Source organism: Diplotaxodon limnothrissa, linkage group LG23, assembly GCF_057381915.1.
Source record: "Diplotaxodon limnothrissa isolate DT_005_m linkage group LG23, D_limnothrissa_male_GT1.1, whole genome shotgun sequence".
Taxonomy (NCBI): Eukaryota; Metazoa; Chordata; class Actinopteri; order Cichliformes; family Cichlidae; genus Diplotaxodon; species Diplotaxodon limnothrissa.
This window is the reverse complement of record NC_140617.1, coordinates 40,666,919-40,692,094: the sequence shown is the minus strand read 5'-3', so window position 1 is coordinate 40,692,094 and position 25,176 is coordinate 40,666,919. Positions and strand designations below refer to the sequence as shown.

At 41.9% G+C, this 25,176-nt stretch overlaps 1 protein-coding gene across 2 annotated transcripts in view; it reads right to left on the bottom strand.

The window, feature by feature from the left end:
- pard3ba (par-3 family cell polarity regulator beta a) overlaps positions 1–25,176 on the bottom strand; it is a 207,590-nt gene that overhangs the window by 144,788 nt on the left and 37,626 nt on the right. For both annotated transcript variants that reach the window (XM_085347625.1, XM_085347626.1), the window contains exons 3-5: positions 23,886–24,063; positions 12,684–12,790; positions 3,301–3,380 (exon numbers count right to left, since the gene is read on the bottom strand). In XM_085347625.1, coding sequence (XP_085203751.1) covers positions 3,301–3,380; positions 12,684–12,790; positions 23,886–24,063 — 365 coding nt within the window. The remainder of the gene's footprint in view (positions 1–3,300; positions 3,381–12,683; positions 12,791–23,885; positions 24,064–25,176) is intronic.

Here is a 25,176-nt window from a genome sequence, read left to right as displayed (position 1 = left end):
TACTTTTGACCCGACATCACTGGGTGAAAGCACAGCTGTGTTTTTAGCCTGTAGCAGGGGAAAGGGAGACTCTTTCATGTCCTTATTTCAAGGGATATTTTCATTTCAATTCAGTTTTATTTATATAACACCAAATTACAACAGCAGCCACCTCAAGGTGCTTTATATTGTAAGGTAAAGCCAATAATGGAGAGGAAACCCCAACAATCAGCCCCTATGAGCGAGCACAAAAGTGTGGAGGATAAACTCCCTTTTAACAGGAAGGAACCTCTGGCAGAGTCAGGCTCAGTGAGATGAGGCCATCTGGTCATCAGAACACAGCCTGGAACATAACGGCAAGTATGAAACCAGATGTGAGATGAAACAGGAGCCCAGGAAAGTGTTAAAACTCAAGGAGATCTGGAGGTAGAAGAAGTCTCCTTGTTCTTATATTATCCAAGATAATAATTCTGTCTTCCATCGTTTAGACTACAACAGAATCTGCATTTCTTTAAAAGTTTCCCACATAGCAAAAAAGTTACAAGGCAAAAAGTCACAAGTTTTTTAAAAGAAAAATTATGTGTGTGTGTGGGATTTGAAAGGAAACACAAGAACGAGTCTGAGAACAAAAGCACAGAAGTTCAAGTTTTATGTGCTTCACGCACGTACACAAGCCTAAGGACTAGCTGGGATCATTACAACGCACTCCTCCGTCACTGTCACCCTGCTCTCGTTAACCTCTGCCAGGGTCACACACACATCCAATTTGCATTCTTATTGCTACATCGCTCGCTCGCAAACACCATCAGTCACATTCCTCCAAATTGAAAATTCAGATACACATATGCATCGCATTTACATCTATTAGAGAACACAGTTACATCTAAATTACAGATGTGCACAAACCATGAATTACACAAACGCACGCATGCACACACGGCGTGAGAATTTACTTTCAGAGAGGGTACACAATGAGGCCAGGATTGTTTAGCATCATACAAACACACAGGTACAAAGCTAGTCCTGCATGATCTAAATGTATTCACGCGGTGTTGGGGGGGTTAACAAACAAACAAACAAACAAACACACGCATACACACACACACACACACAGCTTTAGCCCATTTACATTCATATAAAAAAACAAACGGTGGCACAAACAAGCTCATCAGAGGCAACAGTAGCTTGTTAGCGCTGCACGCTAATATGCAGAATAGCTCCGCTCACCCATTTTAGCATCCCACTGACACAAACACAAACAAACACAGTCATTCCACTGGGGAGGGGTGCGAGGGCTGGGACTGGAGGGGGGGGGGGGGGGGGGGAGCAGTGGGATGGATGAAAAGAGCAACGAGGAGTGAGACAGATGGAGCTCCCACTCTTGGTTGACTTCCTCTACGTCGACAGAGGCCGAGTGTCTAACACACTCGCAGCCGGGACTCCTGAAAATGTGCCCTCGCTCGCTCACCGTGGTGTCTTCAACTGCCAACCATCTGTTACCATGGCAAACTATCTGTGAGAGCCGTGCCTCCATTGTATCACGGGGCTGTCAAGACACCACTGTACTGTAAAACGCTGAAGAATCACCATCTGTCATTCCAGCCAAGTCCTCCCTTCTGAGCGCCCACGACTCTGAAAAGAGCCATTTTCTAATCGGGGTGACGGCCTTCCTGGATGAGACAGGTGAAGGGGCTGTGGTGCAGGGTTTAATTGTTACCATGGTTACTGTGACTGACAGCCTCAGAGAAAGATGAAAAATGATGATATGACTCCCGTCGAGCCGGACGTCTGCAAGTGATGACTCCAAAAAACAAAAAAAGGCGGATGCTTCCACGGTGAGACGTCTATTCAAGCCTGAATACTGTACATTCACTCACCTGTACACACACTCACACACATTTGACTTTTACAGGTCAGCCAGCAGTGCTTGGCCAATCATGATCAGATTATCCCAGAATTATTACACCAAAACCACCAGAAGCCACGCCTCCATAAAGACACAAAACAACCATCATTAGCCAAAAAATACCAAAACCCGAGCAACAATAAGTGATGCATCCTGACCACTGTGTGACACAAAACATCTGCAAGGTACACAGACAGAGACACAAATAACCATAAATGATGTCTGCCCGCTTCATGGTTGTTTTGTGTCTTCAGGGAGTTTTTACATGTTTGTGCCGATCCTGGAAACTTGGTGCTGACTGACCCTCGGTGTGCTCTTGAGACAATGAGACAATATAACTCTCACCCTTAAATGTATGAAATAACTTTAAACGGCCTTTGCTGTCCACAGTGCTTACCAGATCATTGCGTGTCACCTAGTCAGACTTAATTAACCTAATTGTGAAAGCGCTGAACTCAGCCTAATTAACCCTGTCAGCTATCTCACTGCTAACACGGGAAACCAAACATCTTTAGAAATCTTCTTTCTTTTAATGATTGCCTAAATGCTACACCCTGTCATCACACCTGAGACAACAGATACGCTGGTTTCTGATACTAAATGGTGCCTCGGTGCTTGGTTGCTCTCAGGAATCGAAGGAGCGATCCTACCCGGATATACTCGATTACCTCAGACGTAACACGAGTTTAGCAATAATTCAGTTTTTGGAGGTTTTTGAGTTGGTTATAACTAAACCAGATATGCAGATTGCTGGGATGACCGGAGTGCACGGCACACAGGAAGAAGTTATAATCAAACTTAACTGAATTAATCATACTCAGTATGCTGACAGTGACATAAGCCAGTGTCTGACGCCACATTATCTACAGATAATGTGCTAAACACTGACAGTCTGATTAATCAAAAGTAAAATAAGGATATTAAGTATTAATTCAAAACATTATTAGTAGCCCTAGGTGTAACATTAATATCCCCAGCCTTCCTTTTCATCTAGACTCCAAGTACAGCTGTGCAACACTGCTGTAAACTGAGCTTGGGGCTATTTTTAGATCTAAAATCAGATCTGAAATCTGAAAAAGACTCTTTAATGAGCTTTTAATCTTGGCTTTTCATATTCCTCTGCAATATTATTAGTACCAGTGTATCTGCTAGAATAAATTTGAACTGTTATTTGCATTTATGCAATAATCCAGGCCCACACTCACTTCTGTTGCAGCCTAAACAGATGAACAACTGTCCCACCCACAACCTCATAATGGGTTACACACACACACACACACACACACACACACACGACTGTTTAATCCTGTCATAGTGTCGGGCTGTCAAACAAAGAAAAGAGTCGTAATCCTAGTCTCCATCCCTGTGCCACACCAAGCTACCTTTAAGAGTGACACCTGCACACACACACTTACCTGAAGTTAATCTTGCTCATCTTGGCAGGGGGGTCTTCTGCAAGTCGGTCCAGAGCTCCTTTCAGTACATTGCCGATTTCCTGTATTAGACATGAACAAACAAACAAAAACATTAAGTCGTTGATAGCTGCAATGACAAATGAACAGTTTTTGACCTGTACGCGCGCTGAACAGCAGCCGATCGGGGAACACGAGGAGGCCCGCCACCAATTAGTAAAACAATCTCACGCCGCCATCAATCACCTTTGGAGACAGTGAAGGGAGAATGACCACCGGACGCTGAGCTCTTACCACACGCCGCTGTCCTTCCTTCACTCTGTGTACATTTCTATCTATGTACTTCTCCCTGCCCTCCCTCCCCCTCCTTCATCCATCCCTGCCCTGTTTGTCGGGGCAAGCCTCTATTTTTAAGTCTACGAAGAAAAAACACAACAAAAAAAATCAACAACCCTGGGGCAAACGAATAAAAAGGAAGAGGGAGAGAGAGAAATGTGGGAGCAAAGAAAGAAAGCGACAGCGTCAAACTGTTGTGAGACGCTCAAACACACTCGAGGGGTGGGACTGAGAATTCGGTAAAGACAAGAGGGGAGCAATTAGGTCCTTCTGCCTTGTCACTTTCATTGTGTCACCAGTACTAATGGCTGAAAAGCTCCCCGCCCACCAGCCCACTACTTAGCAACCCCACCACCACACCCAACTCCCCTATGGACCCTCTGTCACAGTACAGAATAAATATATGCTTTACATCTCACGCGCGCACGCGCTTCCTGCAGATATTACCTACACATACCGTCTCTGCAGAGCTGCAAACGTGGAAAAAAACATGATGTGTTTATGAATACAAACACATATGCTGCCTGCACAAATAGTGACCCACTTATCTGGGCTATGTGAGATTACCCCCCCACCTACAATGGAGCACATGTGTGCGGGGGCAGAAAAGATGAGCTGGAGGCTCCATTGTTGCTGTGCATCTTCCCGCAACGCCATTAGCTAACGCACACGCAACACATGCTTCTCCATCTTTGGTACATCCTCATCACAGAGTGAGGAATGGAGCCCTTGGGAATGCGAGGCTGGCAGGAGTGCAGGTGAACACGTGTAACGTGAACATGCGCGCTTAGCTGTACATCTCGTTTTAAAGGAACTGTACCATAAAAAGGAACTGCAGCACCACGCACACATTAGGTACAGTAGCATAAAATCCTCCCCGTGTGCCTGCGTCTCTTCTAAAATTACATACGTTATATAAGATAGGAGATGGAAGGGTACATAAACACACACATAAACCTGCATATATTTAATGCTTTAACATTAAGGGATCGCGCCAATCTCTGATTGGGAGCACTCAGGTTTAAGTGGTTGTAAAAACAGCAGAATCCCTGCTGTGCTCAGCCAATCAGCTTGCCCCTCTCGGTGTTTATATCTCAGCACACTTAAGAGGAACATTAGTGTCATTCCAGCCTCTCTAAGGAGAGTGAAAAGGCTGCAGTGTTTGGGTTTGCAATAGTAAAACTTTTAGAGATGAGATGTTTGTTATATTAGTGTACTTATGTAACGGATACCCATACTAACCCATGTGCTACTGGGCTATAAGGTCGTCTCCTTGTGCATGTCTGGACTGATCCCAGTGCAGTTGCCATTTTAACATCGCTCCCTGAAAGTCCCCTTCGGACCGACTGTATGCACTTTCTGTAACTTACAGATTATGGGAGCTAGGTCTCCCAGTATGACTCAGAACAAACTGGACTTTTTCAAGTTCAAAGATGATGCATCAGATCAGGAGGTGTGTATGCTAAGGTTTGTAGTATATGAACCTTGAATTAGTTAAATGGGACATTTACTCACACTGCTGGATGCATAATGGCCAACTCTGAGTTCAGTATCTTGCCCAAAGGTACTCTGAGAAGCAGATTGGAGTAGCCAGGGATCAAACCACCAAAATTCCAATTGGAAAATGACCCGCTCTACCTCCTGAGCCGCCCTACTCCAAATTATCAAGGCATCTCAGGGAAGACGTTAGGCAGAAACTATCTGAACTGTGGTACGTGCGCCTGCCATTATGCTCATGGGCACGCACAACCTCCTTGCGACAAGAATAACGTGATGGTTGCTCAGTTATTGGACTGCAAATAGTTGCAATGATTAACTGGCTGCCCTGAATTTGAGCATGTGAAACATTCAAATTCTAAGTGACCACAATCACAAAATTGAACAAGGGGCCTCACGGGACCGTGTTCTGGCTCTGCAATCAGAGACAGACTAGCAAAGGTCTGCACATTTATAACCACAGACACAGACATGCCAGTATGTTGCAATCAATCTGAGTCAGTCTGTGGTGTTGACTATAACCCATGTGCAGCACATCTCTTTGCAGTAAGGGACTTGACTTGGTTGTATGCCTGTATAAAAGCAAGGTTGCTGAGTACCTATGTCGTTTTTCAGTTAAATTTCTGTCCTGCAGTAATTATGTCACTATGTGTGGAGGATATTCTGAATTTTTAAATCTATGAAGTTATGCTGGATTCTGAATAAAAGGAGTTAATTTGGATTCCTGCTTTAGGTGAACTTGTTTGTATGTAGAAGGCAACAGATTTGGGAAATTTCCCCAATTCACCACGAACACAATTCCCAGCTCAAACTGATGATCACTAACAGCAAACCAACTGCATCATTTTGCATCTTTTACTGTCATATTGACACCAAAGTCACTTTGAAGACGGCAACTAACTGCAAGTGGTTGCAGTCCTGGTCCCCATGAGTGAAGCAATTATTGTAAACAGTCACAGTAAGTTTGGTTGTGTTGCAGTCTTTAACCACTGTTTTCCCCATGCGTGACTGTAGCATAACATAATCTTCCCGCACCATGTGCACCACTTTCATCCTTTTAATATGCAAATGAAACATAAGCAACAGCACTGAAAGAGATCCAGCGGCGCATTAGGAGACACCCATGAAGGGGAGCTCATTTTAAAATCAGGTTTTTGAGTTGTAAAAGATTTTCATTGCACCTCACACTGATGACTTTAGTGTGATCAGCACTATTCGTTATTTTAACACTTATCTTTACCTTTTTTACACCAGTGTACAATAATGTCCCATCAGCAAACACTTTGTTTACTTCTGACTGATTAAAGTTCATATTCAGCTTCTTTCACTATTTTTAAAAGAATATTATATGAAGCCACAGTCCTTTTCCACAAGCATAAGATAATGAGCATTAAAACTCAAGTATTGTTTAGCTCTGATAACATCTAAACCCCCTCTGAGCTTACACATCCGATTGACACTTCAGCTTCTGTCTTAGCTTAAAAACGGACAGCGCCTTTTATCACTTATGGTTAAAGTGATACTTCCAACGCTTCAGCTTGTGCTTACTCTTTGTGCTATCACGTAAGCTCCTTTCAGCACCGTCTCTTCAGCTGCTATTGTCTGGGTATCCCATATGAATATATAATTTTTTTAAAAACCTGATGAAAATCAAAACTTTAAATGTTTCAGATGCTTCAAGTGCAGTTTTGACACTTGTTTTTCTTTAAGAAATCATTATGTAATCTAGTTTCCTCTCTGAGTGATTAAAATGTGGCAGGCTTTGTGGTGCCAGGACGAACGCTCAAATAATTTGCGAAACCTGTCTGAAAAGCTGCCTAAGCACGACTAACAGGTTGTCTTCTCTGTTATTGTGCCACACGGCGCCAAACACGTTTCTGTTTGGAGGCAGAGTCGACGCTGTGAGTGACAGGGCGGTGCGCAGACATATGAGAGATGAGATATTTGTGTGTGTGAGCTGTTGTTGTCAGACAGATGAGTAATGAGGTGTGTGTGCCTCTTCCGTGTATTTCCTGTAGCAGCCTAGTTTGAGAAATAGCGTGCGTGCACGTGTAGGGGAATGTGTAACCGTGGGATCACAGTTTCGATGTGCTCGCCGGTGCCCCCTGACCCTCGTCATATCCATCACATCAACTGACTGCCGCTGCTTGTGCGCTTTCTCACACATTGTCTTTAAAAAAAACACACAAATGCACCGCTAAATGCTGAAGCTTTGGAAACGTCAACACCAGATGAACACGATAAAGTACGAATGACTGTTCAACTGCACTGCTACACCTCGACATATTAATAATGAGACAAAAACGTGAGAGAGAAAAAGTGAATGAAGAAATATTATCCAAGCATTATAAGAAGGGAGAGTGCAAAAGGTGAGAGGAGCAAGAGAAAAAGCAACAGCTCCTGCAGTTAGCGGGGTAGCATTAAATGTCTCATTTATTAGCTACGAACATAGCAGGAAGTCTGGATCAATTAAAGGGCCAACTGCATGTTTAGCACTGTTCAGCCTTTTGCAAGTTTCATTAGCTCTTCAGATATAAAGGGAAAGGCTAAGAGAGGTGTGTGCTGCATGCGAGTCAAAGAGAGAGAAGTGGAACAACCTTAGCTTTCACCATAGCAGGCAGTGAAATCAATTAAAGGGGCAGGATGCATATTTATCACCTTATCAGGCTGAATTAGACTTTATCTAGCTTTCAATACCTACTTCAAGACAGAAAGGGACAAAAGTGTGTATGTGTGTTGATTTAAGTGTGTGTTGATTTGAGTGAGTGAGTGTGTGGATGAGAGTAAGGGGGTTTCCAGAGGAGTTGGTACAGTGGATGAGGGAGGATGAAGTGATAGCGTATTGATCTAAGGAGTCCATCAGGCCGAGGACTCAATATGCCCAAGAGCTGTGACGGCCTCACAAGCTTTCACACAAACACACACACACGACACTAAGGCTCCCTTTCCTCCTCCACACGTCGCCTACATCATACATAAATTCCACAGGCTGGATCGCAGGTCTTGATCAGATTACTGATTACTGCAGCCGTGAGCAATCATTAATTACTTTAAGACTAATCCCTGATTCTTACCCTGCAAATCTTTTAACAGCTAAAGAAACACATGAGTGAATAAGCAGGAGTTAAGGTTCACGGTAATGCACTCAAGAGCACAAATAAAAATCTTGAAGCTCCCGGGTGTGAGCAGCTGAAAAAAAAAACGGTTTTCTGATCTTAGTAAGTTCACGTGGATCAGAAAGGGAGAGCACCATTCAATGCTTAACTCAAGTCAATTTGACTTCAATTCAATTTATAAACACGGCAAGTAAAAAAAGGCTAGTGAGAAGTAGAGATGGCACGATACCACTTTTTTATGTCCGATACCGATACCGATATCATAAATTTGGATATCTGCCGATACCGATATGAATCCGATATAGTGTTTTTTAATCAACAAAACTGTTTTTTAAATATCTTGCTGCATTTTGTATAAGTTCATACTCAAGTTTAAAGCAACAACTACACTAAAGCTATTCTGTTATACCTGTATGCAAAAAAAATATTTCATAGTTCAGCAATACTGATCAATCTAATAAACTTAAACCTACACCATCCTCCCTATTCTGGTATTTTAAAGAGTACTTAGCATAAATATTAAGCAACCTAACTAATAGGGTTCCAACTCCCAGCAACAACAAAAATAAATAAATAAAAAATAGGGAACCACCCCTCACGCTCCACCTCATGATGCTTAATCGACGTAATCAACCTTAATTTGATGCAGTGTGAAAAAAAATGCACAGAAATCAATTATTTTTAAAGAAATATTAAATAGATTCAACATCTTTCTTCAACAAAATTGCAGACTGCACAGATGGTACCTTCCCAAAGGAAAAAGTACTATAGCTTACTAGGGGATGGATATATATATATATATATATATATATATATATATATATATATATATATATATATATATATATATATATATATATATATATACATACACATACATACATACATACACACACACACCCTAGTAAGTAATACAGTAATGGACTTCTATTCATTTTGCATCAAATTAAAACTTTGGCTGTCAGATAATTATTTATTGAAAGCTTGACATTTTAAATGAGAATAAGAAAGAAAAGTATGTCTTTGTGCCCCCTTTTCCCTGTTAATGCCCTATCGGCCCCCCTGGCTAAACTTTGCTAGATCCGCCCCTGCACAGTTACCAGCCGTCAGCTGCGAGAAAAAGATCCTGGAGTAGAAAGTAATATTAAATAAATTCTAACAACAGCTTATCAAGCTTAAACGTGCTGCTGTTGTTCAGCCGCTGGTTTCCTCTTTCTGGTGCAAAGTGGGCCAAAAGCAAACTAGAGACACGGACTCGCGACAGAAAAGCCGATCAGCTGATCGTTAAGCAGTTTCATGATCGAAGTAGCAGCAAGAAGAGGCAGTCGCTTGTTAAGCTTAACGCAGGAATGCTTTACAAACATTCAGAGATGGACTTACACACTTGCTTTACTTCTCTCGGGATAACTTTGTCGGAGATGAAATGCCGGGTTGCTAGCGAAGCTCCAAATGCTATCCAGACCACCGACAGGTCCCGCATGCCACAGCCGTTCTATCACGTGATGCATACTGCTCCGACGTGCTAACGTTCTGAGGTGAGTTACGGCGTGTTGCAAGTTTTGTGAGGTGCTTTCGTGATATTTAATGGATCGGATTACATTTTTTATTTTTCTCCGATATCCGATCCAGTAATTTAGTACAGTATCGGACCGATACCGATACTTAATATCGGATCGGTCCATCTCTAGTGAGAAGAAAGAACTTGGTGCATCCTGGGAAGCTGCCAGCAGCATAGGCCTGTTGCAGCGTAACTAAGGGAGGATTCAGGGTCACTTGATCCAGGTGAAAAAAAACTTTAAGACAAATCTTTAAAGTAGAGACTAGAGTAGTGTCTGTCTCCCAAATCCAAACTGGAAACTAGTTACACAGAAGAGAGGCCTGAAAGCTGAAGGCTCTGCCTCTACTCTTAAACATCCTACAAAGTAAGTCAAAAAAATTAAACCAACAGTCTCAAGGCCAAGTGCTTAAAGATGATACAGATGATGATTACTTAAATGTGAGTCATGGGTTATAAAAAAAAACAACAAAAGCTGCCTTTTCCAACACCTTTCTCTGGAGCTGGATATCTTTAATAATCAAATTCACTCAATCTCGGTCAAGAAAAGTGGTTTATGTTGGAAATTAATTCAAGAGCTAGAGGTCACATCTCTGTCAGACTGTTCTTAGATCCACTGATACTGAGTAAAAGTTTATCTTGTAATTGTCATCTTAGTTGAGAGTATTTGACCAATATTGCTAAGCACAAAGTATAGCCAACGGTAATGTGAAAGTTTTGCTGGTATTCTGTCAGATAACAGTTTATTACAGCTCATTCATAAGGGAGCATCACTGTCTGCAGCAGGTCCCATAGCAATCCATTCAAAAGGTCATCTCACTCTGAATCACTCAAATCCATGGTGGCACTGGAAAAACAGGCCAGAAAATCCTCAAAGTCAGGAGCACAACTACTCTTAAGCGTCTTATTTGTACACATAAACAAAAGACAAGTTGGGCAGTTCATGTGGGGACACTGTTTGCAGTCACCCTTTCTCACAATAGCACCAAAGCTCCACATCAGACTCACTATGTTCTCACTATGGAAAATACTGAGGTGAGGGTGCTTCCTGGGAGGAGAATGCACAAAGGGATACATGACATTAGGGGTGGGCGATATAAACGATATACGATAGAAACTATATAAATTTAGCCAACGATAGAGATTTTGACTGTACCGCTCTATCGCGATAGCGCATGTTGATGATGTCAACAAGCTGTGCCTGTTTTGGTCGAAGATGGCCTCACATTTAATATCCATTCTAGAATATTTTGGTATACAAAAGGAGTTCATAGTGCCCTCGTCCTGTGGCTGCAAAGCCCTCAAAGCAAGCTCAAATCATGACTCATCCACCACCGTGCTTTACAGTTGGTATGAAGCATTTGTGCTGATTAGTAGTGTTTGTTTGTTTTTTTTTTACTTCTGGACAAACGTGGTCTTGCTCATTATACCCAAGCATCTCAAATTCGGTCTCATCTGGACAAAGAACATTGTTTCAGAAGTCATGTGGTTTGGTCTCAGGTTTTTTGTAATGGCTCTGAGCATTGCACCGTCTGACCTTGGTGTGAAATTGCTGTTAGGAGATTGTGGCACTATGTTAACACCCATCTGAATTCTCACAACCAACTAACTACCAAAACTTTTATTTTATAGAGGTGTTCACACTGGCTGATGATCATTTGATTACGTAACCTATTAATTCCTATGGAAGCGGTAAGAGTGTACTTATGTTTTAAGGGAGTACACAATAAAAACTCATTCTCACAGGACTCCATGCACACTTATATGCTCTGTCAGACCAGACTGTTTTCTTCCTGTATCTGATATTACTGCATACCCAACAAAAAAAAAAAAAAAGACCCTCTCTGTAAGGTTGCAGCTTCTTACAAAAAGGCAAAATGTGACTTCCTGGTAGGAAAAGAGCCTACAGCCATTGCTGTCCATAGAGCCAAGCCACTGGTGTGGCTTTAAATGACAAAGCAACATAAAGAAACACTGTTAAAAAGAGTCACATTTTAAAAACAACATCTTTACAGGCCTTGTTTTTGTCTGGGTTTAAATAAGACTGCAGCAGTCGAAAGCAGGGATTCATCTGTCATGCAGCAAAGAGATGTGGATTTATGTAAACAGTTCTAAGGACACTTTAAATCATCTATAATGAGCCTGTTCATTTTGGTCCAGGCGTGCTGTTTGAAGCACACGAGGCCCGACATTTCTTGGACAGAAAATACGGGCTCTGTCATTGTGTTTACACGATGCCCACTGATGCCTGTGTTCTGCTTAGTCACCGCTGAGTTGAACACAGCAGGAGTAAACAGCAGGGCTCCTTCTCCTCCCTCCCTCTCGCTACCTGAGTTTTCCTGACACACACATACAAGTGTGACCTCACCTCGATCTAGTCCTCCACGCACATTCAATAACCCACGGAGGACAAAAAAGTCGGCCTTAATGGCGGCCCGTTTCGAAAAGAGGCCGAGCGCTTGAAAAGCCGATCCTTTCAAAGTAATGCCTGGGGCAGAAAGCTGGACCACAAGAGGGATATTCAAGAGGTTTCTCCATTTGTCTTCAGTGAGTGAAAGGCAGAGACCAAATATGCAACTGGAAATACAATATGTTCATCTCTCATATTTATTTACTGTTCTCTTGCTTTCACTGAAAAACTAGTTTTACCCTGCAGGAGTTTAATCAATGGAGAGTGAACATTGAATTTCTGATGGAGCTCTTTTATTGCTCCTTTTAGAAAGCAATGAAATGAGGAAGACAAGAATACCTAATATAAATAATCGGAATATCTAACAGCCTATTTTCTCATCACGTTTAGTTGGCCAAAGGTAACGGCACACATCAGTTTCACTGAGAAACAAAAAAAATCTAATTTTGAAGTTATTTCCTGTGTAACTCACCGGTTCAAGAGATCCGTTGCTTTGCTTATCAGGTGGAGGTGTGGCTGTCGTCTCAAGGGGCGGGGCCAATGCAGAGTCGCTGCTGCTCCTCACCAATAGAGGTGTATCTGTGATGAGAGACATGGGCGTTAGAGACAAAGATAATGAGAGGATGCCGTCGGCTCCATCTGTGTTTGTCTTTCGTGTGGTACGCTGTTGAAAAGAATCAATATTATATTAGCTCTCTCAACTCCAAACCCACTGTGGGTGATGAGAAGAGATGAAATCAGAAGAGCAGAGGAGGAAAAGAAAATGGAAACAGAGTTGGCTTTTGTCTTCCTCGCTAAACATTTGGCCTCCATCGTTTCTAGACAGAAAAACTGTGATGGTTAGACAGGCCCCTGAGGCGCTGGCACGACCGAAATGAATAAAAATTCATTTGAAAGCATCTCGTGACACCCAAAGAAGATATTTTGAAAGAAAACAAAGAGAAAATGACTCCTGATTGAGCACGGCTAATGTATATGCGAAGAGAAACGACACGGGAAATGATGAGAAAGACAAAGTGTTTGGAAAACACGACCAGACAAAAAACACTGATCTCTTTTCAAGGGTTCCCATTTATTTTAGAATGACTCATAGACCCTGAGGGTGGACACGCAGCCACCCCAGCAAGATGCCCAAGCCTCACACCCACCCGCAGAGAGCATTTACATATGACCAGCTGTTGCCTCAACACTCCCATGCGCACACTCGCCGCAACCCCTCAGCCCAGAGAAAGGGAGAGGGAAACAACAGTGGGTCTGATTCCACAATAAAACAATTCGAAAGAAACTAATTTGGACTTTTGTGCTGCCTCTTGCGTTTAAAATCCACCCCAAAGGGAGCAGACGGGTATTTGTGGAGGTAAAACCCACGGTGGAGTATTTCCAAATGCAACTCGACAGAGGAGAAAATAAAGTCAAGGGGAAAATAAAAAGGCAGAGTGTGAAGTAAACAGAAAGAAGGGGGGGAAAAGCTGAGGAGAGAGCCAAGAGATGGTGACAGAGAAAGAGCAGGGTGAAAACCTGGAGAGGGAAGGCAAACAAAATTCTCTCCTTTCATGTAATCAATCTCTCTTTGGAGGGTCAACGACAGGGTCCTGGTCTAACGTGGTCAGAATAGAGAAGGAAAGAAGGAACTGGCAGAGGTCGGGGGGTGTGTGTGTGTGTGTGTGTGTGTGTGTGTGTGTGTGTGTGTGTGTGTGTGTGTGTGTGTGTAGACAGATGAAAAACGATCACTCCAATTGTCCTAGACACACAAACAAATATTCTTTCAGGCTCAAACACACTCATCCACACGTTCAATAATCTGAGTTTGTGTTCATCTTTATTAATTCATTTTTATTACTTATCCTAAACTATCAGCTATTCTCTGCTGACTCTCTGTCTGACACATTCCTTCTACCTCTGCTAACGCTGAATGTCAAAAAAAGACTCAACGCTGACTCGCTACCACCGACGTGATGGGATTTAAGCAAGACGTTCCGAACGAAAAGTAGGAAAAGCTTCAAAAATGTTGGTTTCTTTTAATTAGCACTCAAGTTTTCCTGTTTTTCCCTCTTACATTCAGTTTCTTTTTTTCCTGCTTTGTTGAGGAAAAAGCAGAATGTATGTGGTCCAATTTCAAAAAGCAGACTTTGTGTAGAAATGTTTAAACTACACAGGAAACCGAATGATTTGTGATAATGAAATGTGCTTTGATTTAACAGAGAAACATCCAGAGGAAAAAAAAAAACGCTATCTCTCGGAGCTCGCATCAAACGGCATCAACGCTTCTCTTTATTTGTCTGTTTCTTGCTATTTGTTCATTTTGTGTGCGTCTAAACTGGGTCACGCTATCTGCACAAACTTCTCATCATTTAAGAAAAAAAAAAAACAACTCCTTTAGTGAAAGTGTATTCAAACTGAACACAAAGTGAATTTTAGAAACAGCAACTCTCTGCAAACGTGCAACTCTGTGCATCTCAGACATAAATCTGTCTGATGGAGGTAATGAGGGGAAGAAATGTCAATAGTGCAGGTTGAGAAGTTTCAACAGGAACCAAAAATCAGCACCAGCTTTGTGAAGATAAGAAAACATGGAGAGGGGTCAGGAGGAATAAATCAGAAATGAATGGAAGTTCCTTGTAAACTTAAGAGGTGGAGGTTGAGCTGTAAAGACACAGAGACAAGTATGACGCACACAGCACTAATGCAATGGCTGCTACAGTTACATTCACTGCGTGGGATGAATATACAATGACCTCAAAAGCAGTTCAGTGGCCTAGTAACTGGTCAACGATACCCTGACAACCACAAGTCTCTGACCAGTTGGCAAATGGTTTCTGGAAGTCACTCACGGTTGGTGGCAAAGATGCATATGATGGTGCAGGGAAAATCTGTTTAGTAAGTAGTTGGCAAGTGTTTGCAAACAAGTTGGCATCTTCCATGCAAACTGCAGGCAACTGCAGCAATCTGTTCGCAACCAAACCAATCACAATTAGGTTTTCAGCCTTGCACTATCTTTGCAATTTATTTCACATTGCAAAAGCCAGAAATCTCAAGCAACCACTTGCCAACACGTTGAAGAATCAACAATTTTCCCTTCCTCCGACTGATCCACTGATCCATCTCTAGGCCTGTATGACTGAGACCTACGGTTCTTAACATCAAAAAGCAACAAGTTTGCCAAGTCAGTTTAGACTTATAAAAGGGACAAACGAATATAGTACTACATTGCTTTTAGGAAAGTGAATACAACATGAAAGTGCCATGTTTTCACTGACATATGAGCTAATTTAACTCGCAGACAGAGACCCCACTTATAACTGATACAGCCTCAAAAATTGAGTTTCAGTTCCACCTTTGGGGTATTTTGGTCTAAATTAGATGCAAATAAATTCGATGAACAACTAAAGCATTTTTATTTATCTTGCTCCATTTGTATGCATTATCTTACTAATATAAATTCTAAAAACGTATACAGCTATATTTATTTGCTACATTTTATACGAGCATTGATTAGTGCATCCCTGTTCCTTCCATTTAACCACAGAAGGCATGTTTACTGTTTAAACATTTCCAGATCAGCATATGCATTTGTAAAGGTCTCCAAGCTCAGAGGGGCCATTTATCGAATGCAGTAAAAACCTGTCATTAGATTTATGGAAAGTGAATGCAGGTAATGACTCACATGTAGTCCTACTGAATGATGAACTGCAAAACGCTGGAACAAACTGCACAGACAGACAGGTTCTTTAAGTGCCAAAATACATGACATCATGTTCATAACAGACGGATCCTGAGATTAGACACACTGAGTGATTAACCCATTTTCCAAATGGCTATAATTGATTTTCTAAAATGAGCTTGAGAAGTAAGGTGCATCATTGTGAAACCTCAGTCAAGAGCCTCCCCCTCCCACACACATACTTTGCTTCAATGTCAATGATGCGACTTTGTAAAGTGACCAAGGCTGCTCCATGGTCACAGTCAGGCTCCACTGCCCAGTGGTCAGCCCCATAAATCCTCCTCCGTTTATCTATTGGAGTCAAATCTGCCTCTATCAATCCTCCAAGCACTTAGAGTCCCAGAGCTTGGCACAGCAATGTGAAGGAACCTAAGGCTCATTAGCATTGAACTCTGACCTGCAGTGACCCCTGGACGGTCAAGCGGTGTCACTAAGGGGCGGGAATATTGATGAGAGTGACAGTTGTGACTCTCTCGGGTCAGTCACTATTTGAACGGTCATAAACAAGACTCTCTCAGAGGAGTTGTTAATCAAAGCTGGCTGTTCTGCTAATAGGGTCTTTAATATTGAGCTAGTACACTGAAAAATACCCAACTTAGCAGCAGCAATGACCACATTCAACTTCCACTAACTGAACAGGCACATCTGGAGCTCCTATTGCCAATTGCAGTCTGCATGTAAACAAACCAGTGTTGAACAATCCCTGCTTTAAACAAAATATTGGCCATGCATTAAGAACATTCATTAGTTAACTTGAAGCTTATATCTAGAAACATGTTATAAAATGTATGTTACATAAGAAGATTCGCCAATCCCTAGGCCCAACTTTGATCTGACAGGCTTGTAATACATTAGTGGAAACCCTGAAATCAGAATCACATCTAAACTGAGTCATTAGAATAATTTAGGTTACACAAATTGAGGAATAATTTATTAAGATACATATTAACGAGTCAAAAGGTAGGAGCTGACCAAACTGTTTGAGGACTTTGATTAAATCTTTAATGATTATAGTGCATGTATGCATATATGTCTGTATATATCCCATCTCCTCCTTAGCGGCTGGGTTTTGTATGAACATCGTCACATATACAGTGATTATTAACATCTATGATGAGCATTTATTAACATCTATGTGCTTTTAAAATAAAGATTCTATAGCCAAATTATTTTGATTTGGCACATAACTTAACGGTCACCAACATTTGTGTAAATTACAGACTTTTCTTTGAGTCACCACTAAATACAGAGTGAAGAACTGGAAATGAAGTCCTTAAGGTCGACATGACACATCAAATGTATAGAAGGTAATTTACACCATAATTTACACCGTGCTCTATAAAACTGTCATAGATTTGAAAACTGTCGGTGAAAATGGATTTAATAAATAAGTGTTTGAAGTTAAAGGTTTGAGAGCGTGTGTAGTGCCCTCTTGTGCCAGTAAAGAATGCAATGTCACTGGGTTGGTTGTTGCTAGCAGACTCACATTAGCTTATGTTAGCTAACTCGTGACAGAACTAGCTCAGGGGAAAATAAAGAAAACTAAAACTAAAAAAAAAACAGTCTAAGGGGATCACTTTTGTACCAATCCTGGCTCCAACACTGAATTTTATGTTAACAAGTATATACAGTTCACTTTCACTCTGTTTCTTAATCAGTAAGCAGTTCTTTATTGTTAGCTAGCTGCACTGAAGCAGGAAAAGCTTTTTAAGCTATTAGCGTTATAGCTAATAGTTGGCATCTGGTAACTGTAGGTTTACAGAGCACTTTATATTGTATTTCAGACTAAACAGGTTTCTATATAGCTTGCAAAGAATACAAATAAATCTAAAAATGTATACATAATTGCTACATGTCCATGTCGCTCCATTTTTAGGTGTTTAGAAACAACCAGTTTTTGCCATCTGACGATATACAGCAGTATAAGACATAAGTATAACAAGATAAATTAACCATAGATCTCCGTTTGTGCCATACATGAGTGAAGCAAAAGCACCCCAGGCCTGGCATATGCTATAAAAATAATATTTAAACAAACTGAGGAGGCTTTGGAAACAGACTAAAAATACGTCTAAATACAGCAGCCTGACATATGGTGCCCTCAGGACAGGAAGTGAGTATCATTCTTGCCCTTTTGGCAAAGTGAACAGAATTTTTTATGTATTTTAAGAACACACACATTTTCTGAATTTAGTATGGAGTCTATTTCGAGAAGCCAGGTGGCAGAACTAAAAACATAGAACGTTTTATTTTAGCTTCGCTAATTCGACAGGACCGTGCACCCACAACCACAAGGTAACCTCCAACTTCAAAACAGATCCCACCCATGAAACTCATCTCAGCTCCCACTTCAAGGCCAGAAAACGGTAGCGCGCTGAAACGCACCCAACTTATGTTCTTCCCTTTATCTTTCCATTGAGGTTTGTGTAACTGGAGAGAGCTGAAGAGAAACTTGTAAACTCTGCCAGCTCTGTGTTTATCTGCCTCAGACTCTCCATCTGCAGCTCTGTGCCTAACTAGGCTGCTTATGCAATTCTGGGAACACAGAGGTTTATTTTAAGAATTTCCTCTTGTTTTCAGTTCTAAAAGTTCTGCAATGCTGCTAGTTCACTTCCAGGGCAAGATGAAAACAAGGATGCATCATGTTTCTGACTGACTGTGTTTATGACTGTGTGCCTTTGTTTGCCGTTGTGTTTGTATGTGCAAGCATGCGTCTGCTATACGGACATTTATTATTATGGACAGCGCTTTGCTCGTGTGCACATTTATATCCGTGAGTGTGTGTGTTTTCATGCCACAGGCCTGTGTGGTCTTGTTTTGCTGGCAATCGATAGAGCAGCCCAGCTCAGGCTGCTCATGGGATGATGCGATAAGGACTCTTTTCCTAGAAGTGTGTGCGCGTGTGTGTCAGTGTAGCAGCAGATCAATGCGGGTCTAATCACCCCACTGGGGCAGCGTGAAGTCCAATCACCCTGTTCAAACAACTGGCCCAACCTGACACACAAACACTTTGATGCCTGACTGATTACTGAATTACTTCTTGTTCTGTCCACCAGCATTCAGCGCGATTACACGCTTTCTTATAATCAGATTATTGTGAATAATAAGATTTAAGTAACTCTGTGATTAAAGCATTCACATGGTTTGGGGTAACTTAATTTTCCTACTAACTCTCGTTTCAATGACTTGTTGGTAAATGCTTTAGGATGTGTTGTAGCCTGCATGATACATGTTATTATCCCACAGCTGTGAGGCTCTCTACATCAGTTAACTATGAACATTCTTGGATAATAGAAAGATGAAAGGTCGGTACATGAGACAGGAACACCGCTATCAGCTAATGTTCTCACTTGTAGTTTGACTAAGATAATCGAGTTAAAGTGTTTACACACAGTGAGGTCTCGAAGCCTTTAGACAAAAACAACCACAGTGGATTTAAATCAAACGAGTGAAGTGAAAAGCACAATGTTCAGCTTTAACTCAAGGGGTTTAATAAAAGTATTGCATTACTTGTTTAGGAATTAAAGCCATTTACAGCCATCAGGGAGGGTCTGAGGAGAGGGCATGAACGGCAGGACCAGCTCAATGTTCCCAAGCCAGAGAAAAATGGAGAGCAAAACAAATTCTCAAAGCGCATTTGCACTGTCGAGGTGGAGGGCCTTTCCCCTCCAGAAGTAGACATTAGCACGATGGAAGACCATAGCTGCTGGCTCCGGTGCTGCTAATGTCTGAACCCACTGCTCTCTCTCCTTCTCTGTCTCGCCATCAAGGGACCATCCTGCCATCTGTAACCACTGCTGAACCATATGAAGCTCTTCTACGATTCTACGCTTGATTTATTTTACCAAAATAAAAAATAAAAAAAGAGGGTAAAGGCTTAGAAAAAGCCTAGCATAGACTCATTGAATGATCAGTTTCAATCACTGAGACTGAATGCCAATTACCCAAATCACACCCAACAACTTGGGGAAGTCAGCCACCCACCTCTCATTTCAGGGTATTAACATTATTTCTCATATGAATTTTATAGCCTGTGTCAATTCACTCTGTTTACTTTGCACTGATCAGGATGTCAGACCGAACCATCTTGAATCAATGCAATACAATTTTTATACTATAATATATTAATATATTAGCCATTAGAAATGACAGAACCAAAATATTGGCAAATAGCTAATATCAACCAATATATCAGCCCCATCAATCTGTCAGGCTCCAATTAGAATAGCAAATACTTATTTCATAAAGTAGAATAGAATAGAACAGAATAGCCTTTTATTGCCATTGTGCATTTGAAAAGTGGTTTTCATGGGCTTTGTAAGTCCTATTTTTTCTATTATTTTATATAAGAAGAAAAGATTTTCTGCCATCACTGTTCCTCTATTTTTATGAGATTACTGTAGACCAATGCTCGCTTTCCTACTCCTATATTTCTTTATCTTTTGATAAATCTGCAGCATTAAAAACCACCCTGAATCTTTGCTTGCACTTTAAGCACTGATGCACAATCAATTAACAACATTACTTTTGACACTTCATTTGCTATTCTTCATATTGATTCCTGCAGTATGTCTATGATATCTCTGTGTTCTGGTTTAAATAAGAGAAATGGGTCAATCGATTCCTAGGGCTAATTTTAACAACCTGCGCAAGCATGTATTTCATAGGCTGCATAACCTGAGCCTATGCGATCCTGTGAATTAAACCTCTCTCTATCAGGTCTGACTGTTTACAACCCATCGCTTTGTCCTTGTCTCCAGACATGATGTTACTCCAGAGCAAGATATGATGTAACACCCGGTTAACAACCAAACTCGTTACAGCAAGAAGGACAGCAAACACACACAGACACACTCCCGTAAGACTTTCCCGGCAGTAGATATATGGGCGCTTTGGGTGCGATTGGTTGGTTAACTTGCATGCAGATTCTTTTGTGTCATTGTGTGCGCGCGTGCATGTCCGGATGACAAAAGTGTCCTTTATTGCGTCTGGCTCCCTATGAGGGGCGTCACAGGGTCACATCATAACTAAGTTAGTCAAGGTTCAGCAGGGCTGGAGAGCAGGTTGCGGGGTGGGAGCAGGAAGAGGTCCCACTGGGTTAAAGACAGGGTGGAATAGGCATATCGGGTTTGGAGAGGGGGGGTTGGCTGGAATTAGTCCATTCATGCTTGGCTGGACCCTGGGCATGCTAACAGGCTACAGTGCTAATCTAGTTAGAGCTGGAAGCCATGCAGACACAGGGAAAGCGGGGTTGGATGGGAGGGTGAGAGAAAAGATTTCCTGGGGGTGAGGGGGGTCAAGGTCTAGGGCCTCGGCTGTGGAGCTAGATGGCAGGTGGTTGAAGCTGAATAGCAGAAAAGGGAAAAAATGAGTGGGTCGAGAGGCGAGAAGGCAGATGATGGGGCATGGGTGAAAGTGGGCACACAGAGAGGGCTAGCAAAGGCCAGTTGTATGCGTGGGGGTATCACACTGTTCCTCTACGGTTAACAGATGGAGGGAGGAGAATGAAAGGGGTTGCAGGGTGACCCAGTGATTAGACAGACCCTTATTAAATCACATCAAGGCTCTTTTATCTTGCTTTTCATCTTTCACTTGGTACTCAAAAATTAATCAATCCAAGGCCCAGGAATGGAAAAGAATGAGGGAAAAATTCTGCTCCGATTATTTACAGTAAAATGTATCTATAGCCGGAGCAGCCTACAGCCCAGACAGAGCAGATATTTCACCAGAGGCTCCCTCAGGCTTCTGACTGAATACTCTTCTTATGCCGTTTCCCCTCTGTAGACCCAGTAACTTCTATACTTTATTTTCTGACTGCAAGGACGTTTACTTTTTATATCAGCTCCACTTCACAAACATAGTAATCTGTCATCCTCCATATTAAACTGATGAGTGCATCAGATTGACTGTGGAATGAGCGGCACCAAACAGCATCAATCCCCCTTGATCGAGTCACCGAGCTTCTAACAGCCTTGGTAAGACTCATTTTTCATAGCCATTCCCACCGTCTGATTTCCTACAGAAGGCGTACATAACAAGACCAGGACAGATCAGAGGAAAAGTCCTACAAGTGACTCAAGGCCACAGGAATTTAAACTTCTCTGCTCGCACACAGAGCTAAACCAGTCTGTCTAAAAACTAAAGCTAAACCAAAAACAGAGACTAATAAATATAAAAGAAGCTGTGCAGCAGGTTGGCATGTATATTTGCAATGCATATTTAAAATTCTCTAGTAGCTTTATTCACACTATGGTAACCACACATCCTCCTACTCGCACCATTCTGATTATTTGAATATTTTAAAAATTAAATCAGCTGTCAACTTTGATCAGCTTTTCTCATTTTTAACATGTATTTGTCATCACTTACTTATATATACAAGGCATGGTGAAGCAGCTTGTATCAAACAACATACATGCTAAACAGTGTTGTTATTAAAAGTATAAAAGACAGACTGGATATAAAGATAATACTGAAGTTGTGCACTGGTATGTAGACTACTGTCTTAATGTTTTACCTCTTTAAACCAAATGTGACCACCTTTGATCACATGGGTACAGCTGGAGAAGTCTCATCTAATCCTAGCACTGCCAAGTTAGCTTGATCAGCATGGTGGATCCATAATTAAATATGATATTAAACAGGACTAAATATGAATGATGGAAAAAAACAGGCTCAACACAAAGTGTAATCTAAATATACATTTGGATTGTCTTGTTCACTGTTTAGTTGCACTAAGACAAAGTTAAAACTACTTGTCACTAAGAAAGCCCCTGAAGGTTCTTATCCAGATCAGATAATATGCTGTTATTATGTTGCCTAGCCTATTGCTAGGCAGTTGCTAAGATGAGTTGTTTTTAGCATTTATGTACTTAAGACACCATATAACAGCATCATATAATTTTTATTTCACAACAATAACATCTCATTTATATACCCAAAACTTCTGTTATGCATGCACTAGTTGATAAAGTTTAATCAGGTAAGTAACCAACCTTGTGTAGATGTCACAAAGGGAAAACTAGGTAAGCTAAACCTATTTGTAATGAATCTGAAGGGATGGACTCGCTTTTAGAGCCTGCCTCAAGTGGCCAGTAGAGGAACTGCAAGCTTTGACATCTTGTGGATTGACTTAATTTTGACTTTACCTTCACATCTTCTTTGTCAGTTGGTATCATTGCCATAGCTTGGCTAACTTATAGCAGCAACAGGTTCACTTGGTCAGAATACAAAACTAAATAATGTGAGATGTGGATTTTTTCCCCCAAAGCACTTCACTTATTTTAGAAGCAGAATAATATCCAAAATCAACAGGGGACGATAGGAAAATGATATAACATTTATCAGTCAAGTACCTTAACGGACCTCCCAATCCCAAAGTGTAATTTCAGTGTCAAAAACAACAGGGCTGATGTGTAAATGGGCATTTTCCAATTGTGTTTTTTTAAAATTAAAATGCAACTCAATCCTCAGCAGTTGTTTTTTGTTTTTCTAAATTAATGCTGCATTGCTGCCTCGGTGGCTCTCAGTTGGTTCTCGTTCTTACACTTTGCTCAGACTAAGTAAAGAACGCTAAGTGAGGACGCCAGGAGAGCAGGTTGCGTCAACGCTGCATCTGTTTTCACACGCCATCAAGTTACAGGCAAAAAGTTTCTGTGTTCGGCTTGCATCTGTTCCAGAAATGCACTTTCTGATTCTCTCGCCCTCTCTCACACACACATGCAGTCACACACCTACACACACATACACAGCTGTATCACCATGATACCCCTTCTCACATGCACAAAAAAATGTGTTGATTGAGTATAGCCTCGGTTGTTCAGGTGTTTAAGAGATTTTTGCAGACTCTTCTCTTACATCTGTGTCAGGAAAAGTGTATTTTCACGAGTTGAGGCTCAACTTGCATAATTAACACGTGCACACGAAAAAGTTACACAGCAGGTAGGGACGTACTGGCTTTGAGGATGGCCTCGTTGACTTCGATCTCTCCTCTGTCTTCATCCTGGTACTGCAGGTGGGGGTAGTAGGTGAAGGGCTCTGGACTCGGGGCAGCACTGGACGAGCTGTTAGACATGCTCTCTCGGGGGCTCTCCGTCCTCACATGCTGGGGTTTGTTAAACACTGCCACCAGCTGGAAGACAAACAAAAAAGTTAAAACTGCATCCTAAATGTTCGAAAATATTAAACATGATATGTACACAAATCTGAAACAAACAAGCTTTTCTTGAGACAAGCGTGACAGGATAAACAATATGAGTCCTGGCATATGAACAAGCTGGAAACACACAGCCAGGTTATATAGCATCTCCACTGTGCCGTGATCACAGGAAGGCTTTTATGTGATTTATCTTGCCGGCAGTGGGGATGCAACCTGCTTCGTTCTGCCAAGTATGCAGATGCGTGTGTGACTGTGTGTGTGTGTGTCTGAGGAAAGCAAACAGAGCTGGATTCACAGCTCATTCACTCTCGAACCCCTTACAGTGCATAACACACCGGCTGGTGCCTCCGCAGCGACACGATGACTTCTGTATTTCGTGAACAAAGGAGAAAAACTCTGACCGGCCATTTCGTCCAGTTCGGGGGACGTGACACACGGCGAGGCCCGGGGCGAGGTGTGCACGTATGAAATTAGCGCTCAAATGAGATCTGACGTGAGAATGAGAAGCTGTCAAACACAATGACACGGCTGACACAATGAGACGACGGGAAGAGACGGGGGCGGCCAAATGAACAGGGGATGGAGGGCAGGAGAATGACAAACAATCCTAATTGAGACAGGGACATGATGGCAGATAGGGGAGCGAGCGCGTGTTTGTGTGTGCCCGCTGCGATCTGTGCTATTGCACGGATTGGTTTGATAAATGGGCGCTTGGCGGCGTGACGCTCTCATTAGATGGCGGCGGCGAAGGGAAATGACCACTTAATGAAAAGCAATAACCGCGATGGAACGAGGGAAGGAAATAAAACAACAGACGAGTTTAGGGTGTCAATTAACAACAACAACAATAACCAAACAGACCGTGTGTGTGTGTGTGTGTGTGTGTGTGTAAACAATGCGCACGGAGTAGGCGGAGAGATATGCATCATCCATCACACTGTGACGCCGCCTCTCACCTCAACCTCCCGTGATTCAATATCCTCATGACACCTGGCCAACGCCATGCAAAGGAGATTCGTCAACTGTATTCATGCGCGCATACGTATGAGCGTTGCCGTGAGCTGCGAGATGAGGGATTGAGCGGCT